Below are 27,693 nucleotides of genomic sequence, written 5' to 3'. Positions count from 1 at the left end.
TTTTATGAAATGATGGTGATAGTAAATGATAGGTTTATGTTTTTTGTTTTTATGTCCATACCTGGCCAAAAAAAAAAAAAATGGCAGCTGTGTCATTGCTGCCTTCTTTGTTTTTAAAACTTTTATTGGTCCATGATATCTTAAAATCTGAATCCAACTTTCTCACTGTACAGATGAGGAAACAGACAGGAGGTTATTTAATTTGTTCCAGGTAGTGCAGCTCAGCAAGCTGCTGAGCTAGGACCAAAGCCCTGTATACAATGCTGCCTCTGTTGTATTTCTGCTCTTCTGAGAATTGCTTTCATTATAATAGATTATGAAATTGAAACAGAAGATCTAGTAGTTCTTATGTGCTAATTCAAAACACTCAATGTTGTTGTAAAGCTAAGGCTTAAAGTCTACTGATCAGCCTGCATTAGAACAATCTTGAACATGACCAAAGATTTTCATCAACAGGCCAGAATTAGTTGTCCCTGAATTCAGCTACATAGGCAGCATGCTATCCCATGATTGACAAAGAAGATACCAATAAGTTTAGTGTTTCCTTTGGGAAATAGACCATAGTGCAATTGTGAGGGCTGTACTATTCAGGCTTCTATAGTTATTTATCCATAGAGTCTGTTCTCTCTCTCTCTCTCTCTCCCTCTCTCCCTCTCTCCCTCTCTCCCTCTCCCTCTCCCTCTCTCTCCCTCTCCCTCTCCCTCTCCCTCTCCCTCCCCTCCTACACACACACACACACACATCCTACACACATAGATAAATACTTATAGTAGTTGGCCTGCAGTCCATCTAGATGTGTAACAGAAAAAACTACCAAGGTGAAGAGTTGGAGTTGCCAGGAGCCTTAGTGAGAGCATCTGGCCAGTTGTGTTCAGGAGTCGGCAGACACCTTGGAGACTCCTCTTCAATTGGCATAGCTCTGCCTTGGCTATCCCCAAATACACTTCAAAACAGAAATACCTAATTCCCTCATCTCCCTTGCCTCACTCAACGTTTGTGAAGCTCTCATGGGCCAGGTAAACAAATGAACGTGAAGAGAGAACAGAATGGAAAGTATTACCCATCCCTACCGTGGAGACATTATCTCTAGGAGTACTTTTCCATGACTTCTTGTATTTGACTTCATGTGGCTTCCTTCTTTAGTTAAGAATTCTTTAATTTCTCAAATGTCAGGCACACACTAATGCAATGTCAATAATTTAAATACATATTGAATTAATAATGTCAATAATTTAAATACATTTTGAATTAATAATAATGTTAACAAAAATACGTATTGAATGTTTCGTTGTCTTTGGAATACCTGTACCCTTTTCTTACCAACACTAATATTTAAGAGTTGACTGAATGGCTATAAGATTTCAGCCTTCAACAGATTTATCACTCTTTGAGTTCTTTTATTAACCTCATTTATAAGGAATATTTACTACTGAAGAGCAGAGTGAAGCTTTTTTGTTTTGTTTTGTTTTGTTTTCTGCCATGATACAGTTTCACATCATGGTGGCCAGGTAGCTGAGTTGTAGTGACTTATTTTAGCCATTTTGTAAGGAATGGTTTAAGACTACATTGCTGCGTATTTTTAACAGTGTGAAGTACTGGGAAACAACATTAGCAGAGGACCAACCTATTAAACTGGTCCCTCCTCTAGCAAAGGTGGAAGATAGGGCATGTGGCCAAAAAAGATATAAGTTGCAAAATTCTCCCTATAACACAAAGGTACTCCTGTGGAAAGTATCACTGCTGGTTACAGATTTTTATTTGAACCTGAGTTCATGGTTGGCAGCCCACAGTTGTATTACTTTATTATAATTAGTAGATAAGATGCTAGAAGACAGATGAGTAACAAATAGGTAAGATGACAATAGAGTCTGCATATTTCTCACTCAGATAAAACGCATTTGTAACTGTGAGCTAATTTGAAAGGTCAGATCTGTAGCCCAGTTGTTTTTGATTAACTAATGTTAAGATCATAAAGGAAAAATATCCAGTAAATGGAAGACTCTACAGACAAAATTAAAGTCTACACCGTGTGTGATGGGCTGTCTAATGTAGCAGCAGGCTTTTGTCTACAGGGACCTGTAGCAGATCCTCTTTAGCAGCAGCTGTAGAACACTGGAATTGTCATTGTGTTGGCTGCTTCCCTTCTACAGCACTGAACCCTTATATTTCTCTCTAAACACATAACTCCTAGAACTTAGTTTGTCTCCCCTTTTTCATGATGTCTGATAAAGTTGGATTGTAACATCATGCTTTGTCAGTAGGTGCCACTTCTAGCATGATATATCCTCAAAATTCCTTACATGTAAGCTTTGGATTAAATTATATCCAGCCCACTCTCAACTTTGGAAAGCTAGCTGGGACGAAGTGAGAGAGTGGCATGGACATATATACACTACCAAATGTAAAATAGATAGCTAGTGGTAAGCAGCTGCATCACACAGGGAGATAAGCTCCGTGCTGTGTGACCACCTAGAGGGGTGGGATAGGGAGGGAGATGCAAGAGGGAGGGGATGTGGGGATATATGTATACATAAAGCTGATTCACTTTGTTATACAGCAGAAACTAACAAAACATTGTAAAGCAATTATACTCCAATAAAGATGTTAAAAAAAGTTGTGTTGCGATCACTTAAAATGAGGAAGAGATATGTAATTATACACAGTGTGTGTGAAGTGCAGAAGCACAACATGGGCTCCTAGATCTCATTTCAACATACTAGATCTCATTTTAACACATGTGAGTAGGGTCCCAATTATATACTATCCAATGACCTAGAAAAAACATTATCTGATGAATGAATGCTGAGGATGTTCTTAAGGTGTTATGGGAGGGAACATGTGCTAGAACAAGAAAGAGCATCTTCAACATGGCAGCTGAGGTGCTTTCTTTGCTGGGGAAAGCTGGGAAGAGACTAGCAGGGTGGCGACTTCACTAGTTAATACCTGTCCAGGTAATGAAGTAAACAGGTTCGGTTCATCTTGTTAGAGACACATCCAAAGATCAGTCATAGTTGTGAGACACTCCTAGTCAAAGTAGCTAGGCACAGGTGCAATGTGGTGTTAGAGAGCATCTATATATTCACCCTAGGTGTTTTTGGTTTGCCTTTTTCAGTTTTCAAATGTATTTATTATAATTACTGTATACCGGGTTAAAAGTTGGCTTGTATAAGCTATTTCATATTTATTATATTGGCTTACTAACTTTGAGTCAGATGAGACTTACAAGGGGCAGATGGATGTATATTTCACATGATTATTCAGTCTTGTAGACTGCCTGATATCAAAAGATCCTGCTAGCTACTCTTAATGACTTTTATTTTCTTAAAATATTAACATTTAAAAAGTTTTAATGTTAAAATGTTAATTTTAATGTTTTAGTTTTAGTGTTAAAAGTTGACTGAATGGCTGTAAGATTTCAGTCTTCAATAGATTTATCAGTCTTTGAGTTCTTTTATTAATTTCACTTATAAGGTATAAGAGCAGAGTGAGGTTTTTTGTTTGTTCTCTACCATGATACGGTTTCACATCATGGTGGACAGGTAGCTGAGTTGTAGTGACTTATTTAGCCACTTTGTAAGAAAATGACTAAATAAGTAATTTGTCTACAAATGTTTTAATGTTAAAAGTTTTAATATTAAAATATAAAGTGAATTATATTGTAATGTAGCTTCTGTAAAATTTGATTTCATGAACCAAAGGCAACCAGTTTCTTTAACATGTATATGAGCTTTCTCCTATATGTTTTAAGATCATTTGGAGCTTTTTAATAGTGTGTGAAAGAAAATAGGATTTTTAAAAAAAGCACCCCAGCCCTTTACAGAAGTCTTGGTGATGTAATATCTATGTAGGAGTATGATCTTTTAAAGTGCAACTGGTATGCTTACCTGTTTAATCTCTTGGATTTTTTATAATTTTTTGATTTAAAGTTTAGTGAATACAGCTTATCCTTTTCAGAAGGCAAATTATCTCTTTATTTGGTGTTTAAATTACCCTTAAGTGATGTATGATTTGAAAATGTGATTTCTTAAAGTAGCACTGACATAGTTAATCACTGATTATCAAGTTTATATTTTTTATGTTTTCATAAAGTGTTATATCAAGGACAGATTAAGTTAATTTGCCCTACCACGTGTTTCAGCTTGGTAGATGTGTGCATCCTTGCTTGGTTTAGTCTGTTTTATAAAACTTTTGAAAAAAAGTGTCTTGGCATTGACTTCAGTTTATTAGTTTTTCTCTTTAATTCTTAAATGGGTGTTGTGTCACATGCTGCTGGGAGAGATGATTTCTTTTAAATTCAGACTTTAATCAGTATGTAGTGTTTGTTTACTTTGTGTACTGGAGCTCAATGTATTACTAATGCTTTTTGTGTTTAACCTAACTATCTCAGAGCGTTTGAAGTAACTGGAATGAAATACTTAACATTAAACTTGACCTCAAAATAAAAAAAATTGCATCTGATTTTCACTTACACTTCTAGGACTTACTAGACACCTAAAGGGCTTTTTTTCCCCTATAAAAATGACTTAGGCTGTAGGACAGATCAGTGCTCAAAGTTGTCATCAGGATTTTTTTCATATACAAAGTTTGTCACTCTCACCCATTTAGATTATACCAGTATGACCAAGGTCACAGACAGTACAGCTAAAAGTATGGACTTTAAAATCAGATAGACCGGGGTCCAAATCCCTACCTAGCTGTGTTAACTTGGGCAAATGATCTGTCTGAGACTGTTATATCATCAGCTATGTCATCAGGGTATTACTTCAAAAGGGTTTTATGATGGACTAAATGAAATAATGTATCTAAAGGACTGAGCACAGTGCCTAGCTCCTAGTACAGGCTCAATAAGTGGTTATTAATCTGATTCTCATATAGAATGCTGAACATCAACAGGAATGATTAGTTATCCCCTCACTGAAGCTGATGCCCTGCCCTTTTACAGCTGAAATACAAATGCATCACTTGATTTCAAGGAAGTGCAACTCAGAGTTTATGTCCTCCTGGTGGGACAGCAGTATTTCTCTTCATACATGCCTCTCTGAAAGGCATCCGTGAAAAAGCACATAGTAAAAATTCTATAACCCTCTTGCTTTTATAACAACTGTCTTTTCCCTCCATGTAACAGGCAGTTTTTCCAGTTTCATATTTTCTGTCGAGCAACTAAACACATGTTCAAATTAATTACCAGGGACTTTTAAGAGTATACCATTTCCTAGAGTGTTGGCATGGACAAGTGATTTTTTAAAAAGATGACTAAGGTTGGTTGTCTTCCGGCTATTGCACTTACATCCATTTTTACTTTATAGTTTCAGAGCAATCCATGTCCATTCTCTTTTTTTTTTTTTTTTTTTTTTGGCTGTGCTGGGTCTTCATTGCTGCGCACGGGCTTTCTCTAGTTGCGGCGAGCGGGGGCTACTCTTCATTGCAGTGTGCACGCTTCTCATTGTGGTGGCTTCTATTGTTGCGGAGCACGGGCTCTAGGCACTCAGGCTTCAGTAGTTGTGGCACGTGGGCTCAGTAGTTGTGGCTCATGGGCTCTAGAGCGCAGGCTCAGTAGTTGTGGCGCACGGGCTTAGTTGCCCTGCGGCATATGGGATCTTCCCGGACCAGGGATCTAACCTGTGTCCCCTGCATTGGCAGGCGGATTCTTAACCTCTGGACCACCAGGGAAGTCCCTCCATGTCCATTCTTATTTCAGTCAACAAGTTTATTGAACAGTTAACACACAGAGGTACTGTTGTAGGAGGGTTCAGCAGCAAACAATAAACTCTCTGCCTCATGGAACTTTTATGTTCTAATGGGGGCATTCATAATAAACATGAAAAATAAAGCATATGACATAGTAGTTACAAGTACTAAGGAGAAAGCAAGAAAGGGATAGGAGGTCTTGGGGTTTGATTTTGGAGTGGCTAGAGAAGGCCTCACTGAGAAGGTGATATTTGAGTAAAGACAAAAGAAGGTGAGAGAATAAGCTGTGCAGGTATCTTAGAAGAATATTCCAGGCAAAGAGAATAGCATGTACAAGGGCCCTGAGGCAGGGTCATGCTTGGTGTGTCCCAGAAACAGCAAGGAACAAGTGGGGCGGTAGCAGAATGAGGCAGGGAAAAGTGTCGGAGATGAAGATGGAAACTTGAGGTGGAGGACAGATCCCATCTCCTAGGTCAGAGTAAGGACTGTATTTCTGAATGAGTCATATGGGGATTCTTTGAAAGGTTTTGGGCAGAGGAATGGTATGATCTAACTTGCACTTTGAACTAGAGCACTCTGGCTGCTGAGTTTAGAATTTATTATAAAGGTGGAAGCAGGGAGATCAGATTGGCTATTGCATTTATCCAGGTGAGAGAGGATAGTGGCTTGAGCCAGGATGGTAGTAGTAGAGGTGGTGAGAAGTAGTTGAATTTGACATCTGTTTTGTAAGTAGAGCTGGTAGGATTTGCTGTTGAATTGGATGTGGAATGTGTGAGAAAGAGAGGGGAGTGAAAGTGAATCTGGTCATCGAAGGCTTTTGGTCAAAGCAACTGGAACTACAGAAAGGGGCAAGACTGGGTGTGCTAGGTTTCTGGGAGGACGATCAGTGGCTCAATTTTCAACATATGTATTAAAGTTGACTATGAAACTGATATCTAAATGGATCTGTTGAGGAAACAGTTGGACATACAAACCTTGGTGCCTAAGGGAGACCTCCAGGCTAAGGGGGGCCATTTTGAGAGTCATCACCATATATATGCTAATTAAAGCTGTGAGACTAAATGAGATCAATCACCACGGGAGTGAGCATAGATAAAGAGAAGTTTCAGGGACTGAGCACTATAGCATTTAGAGGTCAGGGAGATGAGGAAGAAGCAGCAAAGAAGATGGAGAAGGAATGGCCAGGGAAATCGGAAGAAAACCTGAAGAATGGGGTCTACTGGAAGCCAAGTGAAGAAGTTTCTAGCAGGAAAAGAGGGGTCAACGGGGCTAAAGGCTGGTAGTGGGTCAAAGGGGATGAGGACTGAGCTTTAATTGACCTTGGGATCTGACAACGTAGAAGTCATCAGTGAACTTGATCAGAACAGTTTTGTGGAATGGTAGAGGGGAAAGGAGCGTAGTGGGTTCAAGAGAAAATAGGAGGAGGGAACTGAGTGACAGAGCACAGAGACAACGCTCCTCCTTCTCCTACAGAGAAGGAGAAGAAATGGGGCCATAGCCAGAGAAGAAGGAACAAGAGAGGGAGTGGTTTTTAAGATGAAAGAAATAATAGCCTGTTAGGATGCTGATGGGACCGATTCAGTAGAGCTGGAAAAATTAATGAGGCAGGAGAGAGAGGGACGAATCAGTAGAGTGGCGCGGCCAGGTCTTTCTGGTCTAGACAGGGGTGTCACACACAAGTGAAGGGGTCGGCCTTAGCTAGGAGCATCACTAGTTCATCTCTAGTCACGGGAGAGAAGAGAGCACGTGGCCACAGATCCGAGTAGATGGGGAGACACACTGGTGGGAGTCTGTGGAAGTTCTCTTCAGACGGTTTTAGTTTTCTCAGCCAAATGGTAAGCCAGGTCAGCAGCTGAGGATGAGGATGGCAGAGGAGCCTCGGTGGTCTGAAGAGAGAGAACAAAGTGTAACCCCAGGAGAGCAAGCCTGTGGATGGCCTAGTGCAGCGCAGCATGGTTTCTGTGCAGCTTCAAGGGTCCATTTGAGGGAGCAATCATGGATCTAAAGGGGGTCGTTCAGCACAGCTGGGTTTTTCTCCAGCCAAATTCAGCTGCATGGGGAGAGGTGCAGATTAGGTGGCGGACAGGATTTCACCAGCTTGTGGTTTAGCCGAGTGAGTACAACGAAGAGGGAGAGATGCAAGTGGGTCGAAAGTGTATTCCAGGAACTGATTATTAATGCTCATGAAACTGAAGCTGGATCAGATGAAGGATTCTCCCAACAGTGCCATGAAGTAGATAACACAAGCGGTATTCCTGTTTTACACACAATGCCACTGGTACAGAGCTTTTAGGTGAGAGGTCATATATCTCATCCGAAGTCACACATAGGAGCAGACGCTGAGGTTAGAAGCCAGACCTCCTAACTTTGTTTAGTCCATTTACCACCCAGGATATCAGACTTTCTGTTCTTTAGAGAACAATTCATTTTCCCCTAACATAATAGCAGGGTGCTTAGTCTTGAGTTGCCAAATCATCATACACGTGTCTCTTATAGTATAGTGGTGTTCTAGTAACGTTGGCTCTGAAATAATTCAATTTTCCCATTGACTTAGATCATAAAAGGGGAACAGCACTTTACACAGAAAGCTCGAAAGCGTCTGCTACTCTACTTGCTGTTTTCTGATACATCCTGCAGTTCTGCCCCCATCCATTCCCCAGTCCATGAGGACTGTCCTCATTTCCCAATCTTTGTCCTCTCCTTTTGAAAACATATCCATCCTTCATACCGACTCCAAATACTGTGCTATTTTGTGAAACCTTTCTGGATGGTTCTCCTTCCTCCCTCTTTTTTTCCCCCCAAAACTGGACGTAATCTCATCCCTCTTTTGAATACCTTTAGTGTTTTGTTCTTGTTTCTTGGATGGGATCTATCATATTCTACTGTATATATTTGTGAACTCATCTCCCTGCACCCTACCATACATATGGACACATATGTACATGCACACGTGCATATAAAGGATTGAGAGCATGTTTTACTCATCTTTGTGTTAAGTGCTCAGAACTTACACGTAGTAGGTGTTCAAATCTTTTTTTTTTAATGAATGTATCAATAGGCTGGATGTAACACTGCGGACAGGCCTTGGTTACAGTTTGTACTGTCACACATTTGCTTCTCTTTGAGATGAAAGATCAGACAATATCAGTGGCTCAAATATTCAGCTGAAATGGAGGTTCCAGTGTGCCCCCACCAAAGCAACTCTGGCTTTTGCTTTTATCTGTACTTGTGTTTTCACGTCCACAGAAGATTTTATTCAAATGAATGAGCCATGCCTCGCCCCCTGCCCCCAGTACCACCAGAAAGAATTAGAAAACTTCTGGACTAAATGACCTCTCTGATCTCTCTTTACCTGAATGTTCTTTGAGCCTTGTGTACTCTGTGTGTGTGTGTGTGTGTGTGTGTGTGTTTGTGTGTGTGTGTGTTTATGTGTCTCTGTACTACAAGGATTAAGTAGATGTTTCCCTACCTCCAAGACTTAAGGCAAATCTGTTTAAAAGATTAAGTGTATGTAACAACATGAATGACTGAACACATACAATACAGTTTAAATCTAGCTAGATTGTAAGCCCTTCAAAAGCTGTCTTCTACTTCTTCAGCCCCAAGGGTGAGCCTGAGGTGGTACTTCTGGTATTGTCCCTGATAATTTACATATTGAAATAAGTATTTATTTTGAATTGATTTCCTTTCAGTACTTCTTTATATTACCAGTAAAGAATTATTTTAAAAAATTGTGTGTGTAGGTAGACTATCATCTGAGACTATCATCTGTGACTATCCTTTAAGGTGTATAAAGGAATATTATAAAGTATTTGTTATAACAAAGAGGTGTTGGGTTTGATAGGGTTGAGAACTCCTGGTCTGTGCTCTATACTTAGGTGCTCAGATGTTTAAAAATGATGGTATAATCAAGGATCAGAATGAGTGGTAGACATTTCAAGTGATGTGGGAAATTAGAAAAAGGAAAGATTATCAAGGATTTGGGTAGTCATGGAATGTCTGATGGAGGAGAGGATTGTTAGAGGGAATCTTGCATATTGAGGATCAGGCACTATGATAGACACTTGATGTACCTTATCTTGAAAAAATGAATGACCAGACTTGTCAAAGAGACTGAGAAAGCAATTTCTAGGTATAGTAAATCATAAAATTAAAGTTGGAAGGGCCCCAGGAAATCATCTAGGCCAGAAATTTTTAGTGTAAGCGTGGTGTCACCCTTTGGTGTTCATGGATGGATTCCAGGGAACTCAGGGATCCCCTGAATTTGTGTATACCATTTTGCATATCTTTCTGCGGGGAACTGGGTTCATAGTTCTCATTGGATTCTGAAAGGGGCCCATCACCTCTAGGAACTTAAGGGCTACTGATCTAGTCAGATCCTAAGCTCAGACAGATTGTTTTGCCCAAGGTTAACACAGCCAGTCAGTGACAGAGATGGGGTCTGAAACCCAGGCCTTTTCACCTGTAGTTTCTTGCTCATTTCACCACACTCAGTTGAAGGACATGAACAAAAGCAGAGGCAGGATTAAGGATTAAGCTACCAATTTATAGTAGTTGGTGTAAAAACGCACAACTCTCTTGGGGTCAGTAGTCCATTTCCACAAGAGTTGCAGAAGGATGCACTTCAATTTGTCTCCTCAAAGTGAACTAATATTTTAATTTTTGTAGTAGAAATACACTGCCACTCTCCAAAATAGCTTTCTCAGCTGAAGGCAAGCTCCCGGAGAGACATTATTCTCCCTGAGGCTGTTTCTGCAGTTCCTTTCCATTTGGCACTGTTTTTTCTGACCTGCAGTGGCCTCCAGTTTCCTGTCAAATCAAATCAAAACTACTTTGCCTGATTTGTCAGACCCTGTACTACTGTGGCCTGTTTAGCCAGCGAGTACTCTGTGCCCCACTCAGGTGAGTGTCCTGTTTTTTGGCAGTCTCTCCTCTCCCAAAGTCCTTTCATTTCTACCTCTTTATCTTTTATCATGTGGTTCCCCAGCCCAGAATGACCTCCATTCTTTCTCCTTTGTTTCCAGATCCCTGACATAAGGTCCAGCTTAAGTCTAATCTCCACAAAGCCTCCCCTAGTAACTGTGGACCATTTTGCACTTGCTCTGAACTGCTATCGCATTTATTGCTTGCACTGCACACCATAGCACTTAGGTATTTCCACAGGCTTTTCATCGGAAAGGGTCCAGTGGTCACTTTGGGAGTGGGGTTCCCGGAAGTCCAGGGTGGGACTCTGGGCACCCCCAATCCCTGCTTCAGCCAGAGCAATTCCACTTTAGTGTCTATATATGGGAAGTCTGCACGAGTGTTTATTGGAAGAAATGGTTTTGCTGCCACCTTCTCCTGCAAACAAAGTTTGAAAAACACTGGATCTATCTTGTGTGCTGATGGCCTCACAAGTGTTAACTCGTAATGAGCAAGGGCCAGGACTTACACTACTTTGGACTTAATACTACCACTCCAAGGCAACTAGTGCAATTTTGAGCACAAAAGTGGGCAGGTAGGAAATGATTTTATGACTGTATTGCTCCAATTTGGGGGATAGGAGGTAGTGAATAGCATTACCAAGAAACTATCTTAAAGAAGAACTCAGAATAATATTTCTGGTTTGATCTTTGAGAAATAAACCGAAATTGGTGGATTTTTTTCTCTCTTTTGGAAACAAAACCTAATCCTATTTAAAGCTGTCCAGTTTACATATACATATTTAAGAGAAACCTAAATATTGGTATTCACTACTCTCCCAAAGTTTAGCCAAACTTAAATACCACATGCCTGCACTCATATAGGCGCTATAAGTGTTACACGACTGACTTATAGAGTGGTGTGTAGTATACCTAAAAACCTATAAAAATTAAATTTAAAATTTATGGCCATAATGATTAAAACTGGAAAATGCCAGTCTTTCAGACCAGTTATTTCCGCTTTCTTGTATCAAATCAATTATAGAAACTAATAAAGACCTGAGTATTTAAATCGGTGGTCTATCAACTTGCTAATACTCTTTTGTTTTGTTTTTGTTTTGTTTTGTTTTCCCTGCTCTCTGCCTGGTTCATTGTCTTCACCTACAGGTGTACTTTATTGTCGGCTTCCAAAGATTACTAACTCTTATCTGTATCATTAAAATTGAACTGCCTTGACTCTTCTGCTACTCTTACTACTGCTTCCATTATTGCCTTCTTCAGCAAAATCAGGCTTTCTGAAGCCAAAGAATAACAAGAAATAAACACCATTTTAGAAGCCTTGCCACTATGAAACTTAAGCAAAATGTGCTCACCATTATTTTGCTGCCTATCCACTTGTTAATAACAATATACAGTGCCCTTGTATTTATTCCGTGGTATTTTCTTACCAATGCCAAGAAGAAAAACGCTATGGCAAAGAGAATAAAAGCTAAGCCCACCTCAGACAAACCTGGAAGTCCGTATCGCTCTGTCACGCACTTCGACTCACTAGCTGTCATAGACATCCCTGGAGCAGACACCCTGGATAAATTATTCGATCATGCCGTATCCAAGTTTGGGAAGAAGGACAGCCTGGGGACCAGGGAAATCCTAAGTGAAGAAAATGAAATGCAGCCAAATGGAAAGGTTTTTAAGAAGGTAAAGCATTTTTGTGCTTCCTATTGTTTTTAAAGGGGAAGGTACACTTTATTATAAATCAAGTGCATTTAAAACATGCTGGCATTCCATTATAGTGTCCGTAACTAATTCTCAGAAGGTGCTCACAGCATCTGTGTAATTCACTTAAGGGTATTTTTAGAGTTCTACACTTTGAATAGTATGTTAATTGCTTGTTTGAGTACATATGCTAATATTACAGAATGTCTCACTTTAACAGTTAATTCTTGGGAATTATAAATGGATGAACTATCTCGAAGTGAACCGCAGAGTGAATAACTTTGGTAGTGGACTCGCTGCATTGGGACTGAAACCAAAGAGCACTATTGCCATTTTCTGTGAGACAAGGGCTGAATGGATGATTGCAGCACAGACCTGCTTTAAGTACAACTTTCCTCGTAAGTGCCTGGTGTTTTTCGAGGGGGAGAGAGTGGGCTTTGCTTACATGTGAAATTGTCCTGAGATCCTCTTGTTTTCCCAGCAAGTGTTCAGCCAGAACCTATTGGCCTTGAGAAACTGAATTGACTGATGATTTTTGCCCAGTTTGTGGCACTTCCAGTATTTCTGGGTTTCTTTAGGTTTAAAAAGTTAGAATCCCGAAAATTTGTAAGAAAGATTTGTGACTACCAGGAAGTTTGAGGCAAGGTTGAGGGTAATAGCAGAGACTATGAAATCAAATTAGATTATAAAATGTCTTTGCATCTGTGAGTATATCTGTCATTAAAAGTTGACTTAAATAATATATCTAAGAAATGTTTATCATTTAACTTTTGTGTTCATTTTTTATTATGTAGTTGTGACTTTATATGCCACACTTGGCAAAGAAGCTGTAGTTCACGGGTTAAATGAATCTGAGGCTACCTATCTGATTACTAGTGTTGAACTTCTGGAAAGTAAACTTAAGGTAAGTATGAAATTTTCTTTTAATTCATGGTAGTGTTTGACAGCATAAGAGAATATTCAAGAATTGAGTTTATTGCATACCCATATTTAATAACTGGATTTTCTTTCTGCTCAACAGACTGCATTGTTAGATATTAACTGTGTTAAACATATCATTTATGTGGATAATAAGACGATCAATAAGGCAGAATACCCTGAAGGATTTGAGATTCACAGCATGCAATCAGTAGAAGAGTTGGGATCCAAGCCAGAAAACTGTAAGTAAAGCAGTTAAAACAAATGTATTAATCTCTTCAAGGCTTGTTATTCCAGTAGGTTAGGAAAAGCAGTAATGCAAGTGAAAGCTGTGAAGTTCTCTGATTTAAAAAAAAGTTTGTATAACTCAATAAAAAAACGTTAAAAACGTTTAAAAACTATCAAGACCATACATGATTAAGATTTTTCTCTCCCTTTCTCCTCAAAAAGGTAACCACTATTTGAAATATTACTAAATGGTTGAGGCTTATGGCAGTTGCTGCCAAACTTTTCTTTTTTCAAAGAAACCTACTATAACCTTCCAATCTGGACTCAACGTAAGGCAAAGATCTCAGGCCTTCCATTCAGTAACCTTTTTTTTTTTTTTAATGCTTAATGCTACTGATTTTCATCATGTCTCAAAGGATGCAGAGCCGTTTGCCAAAACCATACTTGGCTTATTCTACCACTGATATGGTAGTTGGTATTTCATTTGAAACAAGTTAAGTGTGTCTTATATCAAAATGTCAGTTGGTCATCAGGACAGAGGGTTGAGCAAATGAAATACTCCATTGAAATATTTTTCTTTCTCATGTTTAATGAGAAGATCACAATACTCTACTAGATGAGTAATCTGAGTCTTTTATCATAGGCGTAAGTACGCCTGTCCTTTGCTCTGGGGAAAGATATTATCTTTATTGTACTGGGCAGTGAACATGCCTGCTCTTTGCTCTGGAGGGAGACACTTTCTCTGTCTTCCAAGGCTGTTCACTGTGCAGTCATCCTTGCAAAGACAGTCTGGAACAGTCAGTGCCTCTGCTCGCAAGATGTACAGAAACTCAAGAGACCCATGGAGAATTATCTCTCAACACCAGGTTGACCCTGCAAGATCGCGGTGAACTTGACTGGGAAGTCCTGATTGGTAGGGATTTGCTGGCACAAAACTATGGGGGGTATTGGCCCTCATAATTTTGTGTGAGCCAGAGCATGATAGACCACAGGTCCCACCTAGTCCACTCATCGCTACAGTTAATAAGACACATATGTTTGGGGTGATACTTTACCTGAGTAGACAGTTGTTATGATGATGACAAGAAGTGAAGTGTCATATTGTGTGCTTAGCCTGAGAAGACCTTAACATATCTACCGCTGCCGCTTCCATCAGTCATCAGAAGAAGGATGCAGTCCCTATTTGCTTGATTTATAAACTATGACAGTAGATACCTTTAAGGAGCATTAACATTACCCCATTTAAGTATAACTTTATCTTTGGTTATCTCAGTACTAAATCATACTGTTTAAAATGGTTATTTTAACTTGTATATATAAGTGTGATTCATTTTATAAACTGATTTGTAAAAAAGTTTATTTTGTAGAGCAGTTTTAGGTTCACAGCAAAACTGAGGGGAAGGTACACACGTGCACAGCATCCCCCATTATCAGCATCCCAGAGTGGTATGTTTGTTACAAATGATGACCCTACATTGACATCATTATCACCACAAAGCCATAGTTTACATTAGGGATCCCTCTTGGTGTTACACATCCTACGGGTTTGGACAAATGTATACTGACATGTATTATCATTATAGTATCATACAGAGTATAAACTCATTTTTTAGAATCCAACAACCCTATTAAACTTTTATTTATTTAATTGCGATCATATACCTGGGGATTCTTGGTTAGTTTGGTGTATTCTAGAAAGGAAAGGAGATTACTAGGTTAGCACAATACACTGTCTTGAAAGTGGAAGCCCCAGTGTGCTGTTTAAAACTTAGCATGTTAGAATCTTAGAGTTGATGTCGCCTTAAAGATCAAATCAAAAACAACAACAACAACAACAAAGGAACACAAGGAAACTTAGGGAAGTGACGGACACGCCTGTTGCCCTGATTGTTGTGATTGTATCACAGATGTTTGTATACGTTCAGTCATCAAATTGTACACATTAATATATTCAGTTCTTTATATTATCAATTATACCTCAATAAAGCTATTAAAAAGCTATATGAACAGTTTAGATATACATTATCTCTTGTGAGCAGCACTGTTGTCCGTCCAACCTAGGTTCGATAGATTAAGAGCTGGAAGCAAGTTCATGTCACGTTAAAATTTAAAATATTGACATATATATATATATACATATATATATACAGTGTTTGTTTAGAGTGTGCATGTAGGCAGTTAATAAATGGGGAATTGAAATTTCACTCAACTTTTTGTTTAGTTAGTATCGTGGAATGACAAAAAAAGCTATGTCTTATGATAGCAGTTCCTTTTATTAATAGGCTGAAAGATACTTTCAAGGAACATTTACAGTTTCTCTAATTCCTTTTCCCTGTGTATGACTATTCTAATTATATTTATTGAAATGTAATTTGTTGCCTGTTTCATCTAAAATTGTTAAGCTTCTATGTTATGCCTTTTTAACTTCATTGTTCCAGTAATTCATTTTTATTGTATTTTATAAATGCACCCATCCATAAATTATTAGGGGAAGAAAGGGTCCTCACAGCAGATAGTTTGAGAAGCACAACTCTAGCAGACAGGTTAACAAGCTCCAGCCTGCATCTGTTTCTCTAAATGAAGTTGGATTGGAACACAGTCACATCCATTTTAACAACTGCGTATGGTTCCATTCACTCTACAGCAACAAAGTTGGGTAGTTTTGGCACAAACCATATGACCCTCCAAGCCTAAAATATTTACTGTCTGGTCCTTAGCAAAGAAAGCCTGCAGATTCCTGTTCAAGATGGCTGACTGTAATCTGTTGGGAAGACCTCTCTATTTCCCTCCGCCAATCATTCAATAAGCAGAGATGGCACTGGGGTTCAGGACCCTTAAGATGATTAAGCGTTCCTACCAGCAGACAGAGGGCAAAAACAAACGAAGTTTAGAAACTGTTTAGATATTACCTTTGGTAGGAAATGAAGGGCTTGTAAACCCCTTTAAACTGTCTCTTTTTCTTAGTTTCCAAAAATTCCTGTCTGATTTGATTAAAAAGAATCGAAGTATGGTATGCCCTGATAGGGAAAAAAGCACTAATTCTGGAAGATGCAAAAGAATCCCCAATCCAGACACATACCAAGTATTCTAACTACAGGAGTGAGTGAGCATATGTGTGTGTGTGTGTGTGTGTGTGTGTGTAGCAGAGAGAAAGGATCTCCTGCTATAATTTTAATCTCACTGCACTTTCAATACTTTTAAACAATGATTTCCTGTATAGATTTCAAGAAGCAACAATCAAAACAGTAGACATTATCGTTTGGGTTTGATATCCTTTGGAGTTTACTTGCTACTTGGAATCTAATAAAAATATGTTAAATGTATAATGGTTCTCTAATTCAATATCCATGGTTCAATTATTTTAAAATAAAATTATTTTTCTAAAAACTTGAAAAAATCAAGTCCAGTGGTTTTCAATCAGGAGTGTGTATTAGTGTCACCTGTGGAGCCTTTGATCCATTTCAGACATACAGAATCAGAATTTTCAGAACTAGGGTCCAGAGATAGTATTTTATTTAAGTTCCACAGGTGATTCTCATTCCCACCAGTGGTTTAAGAACCATAATCTCGTCCAACTGTCTCATTTTAGAGATGAGAAAACGGAGGTTTGAGGAGCTCACACAAAATACTCTATCTTCCTGATTGTCCAAATCTTAGATATCTTTCCACAACAAGGCCCTGTAAACAGCACTGTGGAGAGGCATGAACAGACAGGGATTAGGCTAAACATCCAGAAGATGGGCCAGATTGAGTTTGAAATTCTCATTGCAGGTAACCAGAATTTGATAACCATTTTGGTGGTGATTAACAGTAGAGAGTATTTGTTTTAGATAGTTTACCATTATGCCAAAATCTAAAAGTCTTATCTTTGCTTAGCAATTTGACTTGTAAACTAGAGAAAATTTGGTGCTTTGTCATTTATTTAGCAAGCGTTCCTCCAAATAGACCAACTCCTTCGGACTTGGCTATCGTCATGTATACCAGTGGTTCTACTGGCCGACCTAAGGGAGTGATGATGCATCATAGCAATTTGATAGCTGGAATGACAGGCCAGTGTGAGAGAATTCCTGGACTGGGGTAAGAGAGAATTATTCAGCTTTCTTCCTAGAAATCAGAGCTCATGTTTGGCATTCTCTAGTCTGTATTAAAATGATAAGGTCATTGATGTTTCTAATTTACAGTGTCTTTGTAAGAATGGCTAAAATGTTTCTCTTACTTTGTTTTAGACCAAAGGACACATATATTGGCTACCTGCCTTTGGCTCATGTACTAGAATTGACAGCAGAGATATCTTGTTTTACCTATGGTTGTAGGATTGGATATTCTTCTCCACTTACTCTCTCTGACCAGGTGACAAGCTTTTCAGTATATTGGCATGATCATATTAAGTTACAGTGTTTGGCTGAGGATAGATTACTAAAACATGAGATATTTTAATTCAGCTAAAACTTTCTCCTTGGCTTCAAAAGTATGCAGCTGCAGTGAATAACCTTGAGGATTTGTTAGCATTGCTTTATTTTACATATTTTAAAATTATTTTGAGACAAATAATTACTTCCATTGTCTTCAGTATTCTATCAACCAAAATGTTATCAAATTAGTATTTCTGTATGATGTTAGTTGATGTTCATAGTGGTGACTTTGAGATGTGGCTTTGCCTTTTGGCTAATCAAAGAAAGTTAAAATTATCTTCAGGCTTGTTTCAGTGTTTTATCTACCTTAGTTGAAATTTTTTGCTTTTTGTTTTTGTTTTTGTTTGAAAATGGATGGTCTGCTATGTGTGATATGTTATTAATAAAAATGCTCAGTTTACCAAAATATCCCATTTTCTTTTATCCTGGATCAGAGTTTCTCCTCTAAGAAAGGCTGAAATGTGCTAGAAGAAATAATCTACATCATAAAGCACTTATGCACTCATACCTCAGACTTGTAGGATATTTTAGTTGGAACAGATAACTCACAGAGCAGTAGATCAAATTCCATGTGTAACTGTCTGTCTTTGCCCTAAGTGTAAGGTCACATACCATCAAACTCGTAGAGGAAAACATAGGCAGAACACTCTATGACATAAATCACAGCAAGATCCTTTTTGACCCACCTCCTAGAGAAATGGAAATAAAAACAAAAATAAACAAAGGGACCTAATGAAACTTAAAAGCTTTTGCACAGCAAAGGAAACCATAAACAAGACCAAAAGACAACCCTCAGAATGGGAGAAAGTATTTGCAGATGAAGCAACTGACAAAGGATTAATCTCCAAAATTTACAAGCAGCTCATGCAGCTCAATATCAAAAAAACAACCCAATCCAAAAATGGGCAGCAGACCTAAATAGACATTTCTCCAAAGAAGATATAAAGATTGCCAACAAACACATGAAAGAATGCTCAACATCGTTAATCATTAGAGAAATGCAAATCAAAACTACAATGAGATACCATCTCACACTGCTCAGAATGGCCATCATCAAAAAATCTACAAACAACAAATGCTGGAGAGGGTGTGGAGCAAAGGGAACCCTCTTGCACTGTTGGTGGGAATGTAAATTGATACAGCCACTATGGAGAACAGTATGGAGGTTCCTTAAAAAACTAAAAATAGAACTACCATACGACCCAGCAATCCCACTACTGGGCATATACCCTGAGAAAACCATAATTCAAAAAGAGTCATGTACCACAATGTTCACTGCAGCTCTATTTACAATAGCCAGGACATGGAAGCAACCTAAGTGTCCATCAACAGATGAATGAATAAAGAAGATGTGGCCCATATATACAATGGAATATTACTCAGCCATAAAAAGAAACGAAATTGAGTTATTTGTAGTGAGGTGGATGGACCTAGAGTCTGTCATACAGAGTGACGTCAGAAGGAGAAAAACAAATACCGTATGCTAACACATATACATGGAATCTAAAAAAAAAAAATGGCCACAAAGAACCTAACGGCAAGACGGGAATAAAGACACAGACCTACTAGAGAATGGACTTCAGGATACGGGGAGGGGGAAGGGTAATCTGGGACAAAGTGAGAGAGTGGCATGGACATATATACACTACTCAATGTAAAATAGATAGCTAGTGGGAAGTAGCCACATAGCACAGGGAGATCAGCTTGGTGCTTTGTGACCACCTAGAGGGGTGCTTTGTGACCACCTAGAGGGGTGGGATCGGGAGGGTGAGAGGGAGGGAGACACAAGAGAGAAGAGATATGGGGATATATGTATATGTATACCTGATTCACTTTGTTATAAAGCAGAAACTAACACACCATTGTAAAGCAATTATACTCCAATAAAGATGTTTAAAAAAGTCTGTCTTTGCTCTTGTTAATACTTGAATTATAACCTTTTCTGCTGAAAGTTTCTTTCCTTGATATTATTTACTTTTTCTTTACTCTAGTCCAGCAAAATTAAAAAGGGAAGCAAAGGAGACTGTACTGTACTGAAGCCTTCACTCATGGCAGCTGTCCCGGTGAGTACAGAATGTTTATGTTATTCACTGCCTGCACTTGGACTTGTAAAAAAGTAACACTCTTAGGTATTTTTCTACATTTTAAAATAATTGTACTTTGGGAAAATTATGGCCAAACGTGTCCCTTAAAATCTTAGCTAAGCACTGGGAAAAGATGAAATGGCAAACTTCTGAAGTGTATGCCTGTTAGGGTTTGCCAATTTTTGAAAATTAAGTGATGAAACTGACCTAGCTCAAATTACCTAGTCTGAGAATTGGTCATAATATTTTAAAGGTAGAATACACTCTAAAGATCATTTTGTTTAATGACTTCATTCAAAAGTGAGGCAACGTAGGCCATCCTAGATAACTGGGGCAGTGTACCCAACATTGCAGAGCTGATTCATGGCAGAGCTGATTCTAGAATCCAAGCCTCCTGACCCTTATGGTGGCTAAGAAAGAGTAAGGAAACTGTCATTTGAGAGAACTCCCAGAGAAAAAGTTGAATTCTAGATACTCAAAATCCTTATGTGAAATATTGCCTTTTATAAAAATAAGATGTTATATTTTATAGCCTTATAATGATAAATTATGAGCTATTTAACACAGTGTTTCTAACTTGTATAATCAAATATATTCTAGCGCTTTAGGCTTCCAAAACTCCAGTGGGAGTAACACCACTGCTTGTATCATGATCAGACTTTACATCTTATCCCATTATCTTTCAAAGAATTGTTTTTGCACACGGAAAACCTGCGATTACACAATGAAGTGTTCAGTTTTTTCTAAGAATTACAGATGGAAGATAACTTTTTTTAGCTTCTAATTACAAAATTACCGAATAACCAAAGAATTAGATCAGTATAGCCTTTGCTTTTTTATGTAGAGGTGCTGTAGAATTCAGCAAGTTTACAAACTAAAAGGAGAGGCTTCTGATTAAAAGCATAACACAATGCTAACAATAGGTACCATAGTACTTAAGTATGTTCTAGACACTGTGCTAAAGTGCTTTAGATGGATCATCTCACTTAATCCCCCCTAAGACTCTACTAGGTGGGTCCTGTTATCCCCATTTTATAAAGAAAAAAAAAAACTTTCCAAAGGTCACAGAGCCCATAGATGGTCATTAAAGCTTGAACTCTTGTAGCAGTATGATCACAGAGACTTCTTAACCACTATGGCTGTCTATTTAGGATTGTTTTTGTTGTTTTGTTTTGGGAAACAATATGTTGGGTTTATTACTCAGGAGTTCCTAGGAAACAGTATCAGAGAACATAATTAGGGAGGGGGAAGGGCCGAGGAGTCTAGGAAGTAATGTCTGAATTTAGGCCTGAAAGGTAAACAGGAGTTAGCTGATATGCTGTGTATCCTTTAATTACCCATTGTTCATTCTTCTTTACTTTGTGTTTTGGGAGGCTAATTTCTGTGGATGAATTACCAGGAGGACTTGCTTGCCTTCTGATTTCTGGTGGGGCTTAGCCACTTGTTGGTGCTCATGAAAGTTCAGAGGGCAGGGAGAGAGGTCTGCATACTTACTGCCTTTGCCTCTCCCTGCTGCGCTGCGATTTTTGGCACTTGTTGCCAGGTGCTCATTGGACAGTCTCTTTCCTGTTGGCTCTAACCAGGTCTTTCCCATGGTTACCATCCTCTACCAGGTTCCAGTAATACTTCTCTCCTCTTATTTCTTCAGGCCTAGGGATAGTAAATGGCCTCCTATGTTGCTAGTCCATTGATGCTTCACCAAACCTTATTGGCTCCCTTAGCTCCTCCCACTCGCCTGGAAATAGGCCTTTAAAAAATCTTATTATTGACAATTGTTTTTGATAGATTCTATCTTATGAGTTTGTTTTTTTCCTGAGTCAGAATAAAAGGTCCATTTAGTATTGTAATGGTCACATATTCCAGTGTGAGAATTCAGACTAAATCGCTGCTGATAAGCAGTGACTCCACTGAACGTCATGTAATGTTAGGTTGAGGTAAAGGGTGACTGAATGTGCTAACAATAAACCCTGCCAACCTGTTGCAACTGTGTTGTGTTCCTTACTCATTAAGCCCTTTCTGTGCCTGTGATTGGTATATAGTGTTGGAAGGAGCGCTGGAAGTGGTTCTCACACATCTGTCTCACTCCCATATGCTCTCTTCCACCCAACATACTTTCTTTAAAAAATGACATACACATGATTTATTGGTAGGGTACACATGGTACAATTTATTTATTTCCTTTGGGGGTGATTTTTTAAATTGAAATATAGTTGATATATATTATGTTAGTTTCAGGTGTACTACATGATTTGACATTTGCATACCATACACTTTTTTAACATCTTTATTGGAATATAATTGCTTCACAATGTTGTGTTAGTTTCTCCTGTATAACAAAGTGAATCAGCTATACGTATACATATATCTCCATATCCCCTCCCTCTTGCATCTCCCTCCCACCCTCCCTATCCCACCCCTCCAGGTGGTCACAAAGCACCAAGCTGATCTCCCTGTGCTATGCGGCTGCTTCCCACTAGCTAACTATTTTATATTTCGTAGTGTATATATGTCCCTGCCACTCTCTCACTTGGTCCCAGCTTACACTACCCCTCCCCATGTCCTCAAGTCCATTCTCTATGTCTGAGTCTTTATTCCTGTCCTGCCCCTAGGTTCTTCACAACCATTTTTTTTCTTTTTAGATTCCATATATATGTGTTAGCGTACGGCATTTGTCTTTCTCTTTCTGACTTACTTCACTCTGTATGACAGACTCTAGGTCCATCCACCTCACTACAAATAACTCAATTTCGTTTCTTTTTATGGCTGAGTAATATTCCATTGTATATATGTGCCAAATCTTCTTTATCCATTCATCTGCCGATGGACGCTTACGTTGCTTCCATGTCCTGGCTATTGTAAATAGAGCTGCAGTGAACATTGTGGTACATGACTCTTTTTGAATTATGGTTTTCTCAGGGTATATGCCCAGTAGTGGGATTGCTGGGTCGTATGGTAGTTCTATTTTTAGTTTTTTAAGGAACCTCCATACTGTTCTCCATAGTGGCTGTATCAATTTACATTCCCACCAACAGTGCAAGAGGGTTCCCTTTCTCCAGACCCTCTCTAGCATTGATTGTTTGTAGATTTTTTGATGGTGGTCATTCTGACCAATGTGAGGTGATACCTCATTGTAGTTTTGATTTTCATTTCTCTAATAGTTAGTGATGTTGAGCATCCTTTCATGTGTTTGTTGGCAATCTGTATATCTTCTTTGGAGAAATATCTATTTAGGTCTCTGCCCATTTTTGGATTGGGTGGTTTGTTTTTTTGATATTGAGCTGCATGAGCTGCTTATATATTTTGGAGATTAATCCTTTGTCAGTTGCTTCATTTGCAAATATTTTCTCCCATTCTGAGGGTTGTCTTTTGGTCTTGTTTATGGTTTCCTTTGCTGTGCAAAAGCTTTTAAGTTTCATTAGGTCCCTTTGTTTATTTTTGTTTTTATTTCCATTTCTCTAGGAGGTGGGTCCAAAAGGATCTTGCTGTGATTTATGTCATAGAGTGTTCTGCCTATGTTTTCCTCTACGAGTTTTATAGCGTCTGGTCTTAAATTTAGGTCTTTAATCCATTTTGAGTTTATTTTTGTGTATGGTGTTAGGGATTGTTCTAATTTCATTCTTTTACATGTAGCTGTCCAGTTTTCCCAGCACCCCTTATTGAAGAGGCTGTGTTTTCTCCATTGTGTAGTCTTGCCTCCTTTTTCAAAAATAAGGTGACCATACGTGCATGGGTTTATCTCTGGGCTTTCTATCCTGTTCCATTGATCTGTATTTCTGTTTTTGTGCCAGAACCATACTGTCTTGATTACTGTAGCCTTGTAGTATAGTCTGAAGTGGGAGCCTGATTCCTCCAGCTCTGTTTTTCTTTCTCAAGATTGCTTTGGCTATTTGGGGTCTTTTGTGTTTCCATACAAATAGTGAAATTTTTTGTTCTAGTTCTGTGAAAAATGCCATTGGTAGTTTGATAGGGATTGCACTGAATCTGTAGATTGCTTTGGGTAGTATAGTCAGTTTCACAATGTTGATTCTTCCAATCCCAGAACATGGTATATCTCTCCATCTGTTTGTATCATCTTTAATTTCTTTCATCAGTGTCTTATAGTTTTCTGCATACAGGTCTTTTGTCTCCTTAGGTAGGTTTATTCCTAGGTATTTTATTCTTTTTGTTGCAGTGGTAAATGGGAGTGTTTCCTTAATTTTTCTTTCAGATTTTTCATCCTTCGTGTATAGGAATGCAAGAGATTTCTATGCATTAATTTTGTATCCTGCTACTTTACCAGATTCGTTGATTAGCTCTAGTAGTTTTCTAGTAGTATGTTCAGGATTCTCTATGTATAGTATCATGTCATCTGCAAACAGTGACAGCTTTACTTCTTCTCTGATTTGGATTCCTTTTATTTATTTTTCTTCTCTGATTGCTGTGGCTAAAACTTCCAAAACTATGTTGAATAACAGTGGTGAGAGTGGACAACCTTGTCTTGTTCCTGATCTTAGAGGCAATGGTTTCAGTTTTTCCCCATTGAGAACAATGTTGGCTGTGGGTTTGTGATATATGGCCTTTATTATGTTGAGGTAAGTTCCCTCTAAAACACTCCCTTTCTGGAGTGTTTTTATCATAAATGGGTGTTGAATTTTGTCGGAAGCTTTCTCTGCATCTTTTGAGTTGATCATATGGTTTTTCTTTTTCAATTTGTTAATGTGGTGCATCACATTGATTGATTTGTATATATTGAAGAATCCTTGCATTCCTGGGGTAAACCCCACTTGATCATGGTGTATGATCCTTTTAATGTGCTGTTGGATTCTGTTTGCTAGTATTTTGTTGAGGAGTTTTGCTTCTATGTTCATCAGTGATATTGGCCTGTAGGTTTCTTTCTTTGTGACATCTTTGTCTGGTTTCCATACACTTTTTAAAGCAGGATAGTTATAGGATGTTGAAATCCTTTTAGGGAACTTCTGGGATTTCTCAGTCACAGATATAAACAAAGATTTCAATTATCCAACAGTGATACCGTTTGTGGAAATGTAGAAAACAACATTGTACTATGCACCCCCCAGCTTTATTGACATGTAATTGACACGTAGCATTGTGTCAGTTTAAGGTGTACAGTGTGATGATTTGATATACATATGTATTGTGGAATGGTTACCACAGTAATGTTAATCAACACATTTATCACCTCACATAGTTACTATTTGTGTGTTTATGAGAACATTTAAGATCTATTGTTTTACTACCTTTTAAGTATACAATACAGTCTTGTTAAGTGTAGTCACCGTGCTGTACATTAGATCTCTAGACTTATTCACCTGGAAGTTTGTACCCTTTGACCAACATCTCCCCATTTCCCTCCCCCCCAGACCTGGACAACCACTTATTTACTCTCTGTTGCTATGAATTCAGCTTTTTTAGGTTTTGCATGTAAGTGAGATCATGTAGTATTTGTCTTTTTCTGTCTGACTTATTTCACTTAGCATAATGCAAGGGCTGGTTCTGCTGTCCTCATTTGTGTATGACTCTGTTCTAATCTTGAAAGAGCCATCCATAGAGTTATTCATTGTAGCACAACTGAATTTACATTAATTGCTATTTTAAATATTTAAAACTAGGTATTTATAAATAGGTGTGCTTTATGCAATAACTCTTGTTAATTTGTGCTAAGTAATGCCAAGAAAACATCATTTAGTGGTAGTTGGGGCTTTTATTGGTTTGTTTGGGGTTTTTTTGTTTTCTGTTTTGCATGTATTAGCTTGGGAGTCAGTATATCCCAAACCTAGTCCTACTTCTAATTTCCCAAGGAGCTGTGAACAAGAATCCTATTTTTTTGTTGTTATCTTAGCTTCTATTAAAATGGAATAGAAATGCCTAAATTATAAGGACATAAGAATTTTAAGAAACTGTAAAACTCTCTGCCAGGCTGTAAGAGTCCCAGGTAGTAGTAAGAAAAACATCAGGATTAGGTTCAACATAGTTGGATGTTTTAGTGCTATTTGAGAGTAAGTGAATATATTTGAAGAAAAGAATTTAAAAAATTATCTTTATGTGATAGGTGAATGAACTATTTATTCTCCAGTCAATTTTTTAAAAATTTTAGATAAACTTAGGGTGTAGAACTGAAGAAACCCCTATACTTGTCCTTAGTGTTTTTGAAATAGTAAACAAGTTAGTGAAATTAATCCTACAATATAATAAATATTTCCATTCTACTAAAGACTTTTACCTAAGGTATTGTAAATAAGGTATTTTCGACTAAGACTGTCTCAGTGTTGGTGTAGTTCTTTTCAGATTATTTAATATGTTGCTTGCCTTTTAGGAAATCATGGATAGAATTTATAAGAATGTTATGAGCAAAGTCCAAGAGATGAATTATATCCAGAAAACTCTGTTCAAGATAGGGTATGATTACAAATTGGAACAGATCAAAAAGGGATATGATGCACCGCTTTGCAATCTGTAAGTATATCTCATAGACTCTGTAGTTTGAGCCTTTAAATCTTTTTGTGTTTTTACATCTGGCAGATGAGTAAGTAAACAACAAGTTAATTTAGTTTGAGCATCACCACCATGATCATAATGTTGAATTTCTCTTTTATTCACTTCTAAGCCTCATTGCTTGTATAGCAAGCAGAGGACCTTGAACTCTGATCTTGGCAAATTAACAAATTTTAATAATTGAGTACATATTTAAGATTTAATTATAATATTTGGTCTCATGAAGAAAAACTAGAGTAGACTTTTGTGTCAAGACAATTGAGTTTAAAAAATGCCATTTCTAACTCAAAAAAGTGATTTTCAAGATTTATTTGGCGTGAAGGTTTCTGATTTATTGTATTCATAAAATAGCATATTAAGTGTATGAATATAACGGTTATTTTAAATGTGGTGCTGGGGAGTTGAGAAGGGGAAGCATTTTTCATTGGAAGGGAAATAAGATAGATGACTAAATGTTCCAAAGGTAACTTTACATTTTTTCCTTTGACATCATCCTTTTCTTTCATTTACTGTGTGTCAAAGTAGTTTCCTGACACCATACATTTTTCTTTTTGCCTTTTTAAGAGTTTTTCTGGCATTTTTTTTCAATGTGCTACTAGTTGTTGCTTTGTTCACCTCTCATTATCACAATAGTCCTGAAATATAGGTGTTCAACCAAAGTTGAGAAATCTTTTCCAGAGCCTATAAATTAGTGTGTCACCAAGAATAATCTGTGCGTATATTAAAATCATTTATCATCCCTTTTATCAAGGATACTGTTTAAAAAGGTGAAGGCTCTGCTAGGAGGGAATGTCCGTATGATGCTGTCTGGTGGAGCACCCCTGTCTCCGCAGACACAACGATTCATGAATGTCTGCTTCTGCTGCCCGGTTGGTCAGGGTTATGGACTGACAGAATCGTGTGGTGCTGGCACAGTTACTGAAGGTAAGCATTTTTAATGTGGCAAATAATTATGTTAATTGCTACTGGTAAGGCCAATTTGCATTGCCTTTGGGAACCATGGTAACTTTATACCTCTTAAGTAATATCAGATTCAATGAAAATCTACATATTTTAGTTTTAGAAACTTGTAGTTGAGTCATGTGTACCCTTTATTTTTAAGCCTCGTAAATACTTATGACACATTGTCAGTCCTGAAAGTTCTGTCACCCTGGTCTTGTAATCTTCTTTCTCTAAATGATCACTTCCTCGGAGAACTGCACTCTTGGAATAAGGTATCACTTTTGTGTTCCCTCTCGAATCTGTATTCCTGCC

General features: G+C 38.1%; 1 protein-coding gene across 5 annotated transcripts in view; it reads left to right on the top strand.

Moving 5' to 3' along the window:
- The window catches only part of ACSL4 (acyl-CoA synthetase long chain family member 4), an 82,873-nt gene that overhangs the window by 28,617 nt on the left and 26,563 nt on the right, over positions 1–27,693 (top strand). The window contains exons 3-12 of one of the 5 annotated variants that reach the window (XM_082608957.1): positions 10,484–10,590; positions 12,051–12,287; positions 12,526–12,703; positions 13,100–13,209; positions 13,327–13,465; positions 17,378–17,528; positions 17,678–17,801; positions 19,855–19,926; positions 26,261–26,400; positions 27,191–27,363. In XM_082608957.1, the coding sequence (XP_082465083.1) occupies positions 12,060–12,287; positions 12,526–12,703; positions 13,100–13,209; positions 13,327–13,465; positions 17,378–17,528; positions 17,678–17,801; positions 19,855–19,926; positions 26,261–26,400; positions 27,191–27,363 (1,315 nt within the window). In that variant the 5' untranslated portion in view covers positions 10,484–10,590; positions 12,051–12,059. Of the gene's footprint in view, positions 1–10,483; positions 10,591–11,870; positions 12,288–12,525; positions 12,704–13,099; positions 13,210–13,326; positions 13,466–17,377; positions 17,529–17,677; positions 17,802–19,854; positions 19,927–26,260; positions 26,401–27,190; positions 27,364–27,693 lie in introns of all 5 variants that reach the window. The other 4 variants (XM_082608956.1, XM_082608953.1, XM_082608955.1 and 1 more) reach the window with 4 other exon arrangements.

The sequence above is a fragment of the Mesoplodon mirus genome, assembly GCF_964341445.2.
Source record: "Mesoplodon mirus genome assembly, chromosome: X".
In the NCBI taxonomy this organism is placed as follows: Eukaryota; Metazoa; Chordata; class Mammalia; order Artiodactyla; family Ziphiidae; genus Mesoplodon; species Mesoplodon mirus.
Note: the sequence above shows the minus strand (reverse complement) of the source record. Positions and strands in the feature narration are given on the sequence as shown.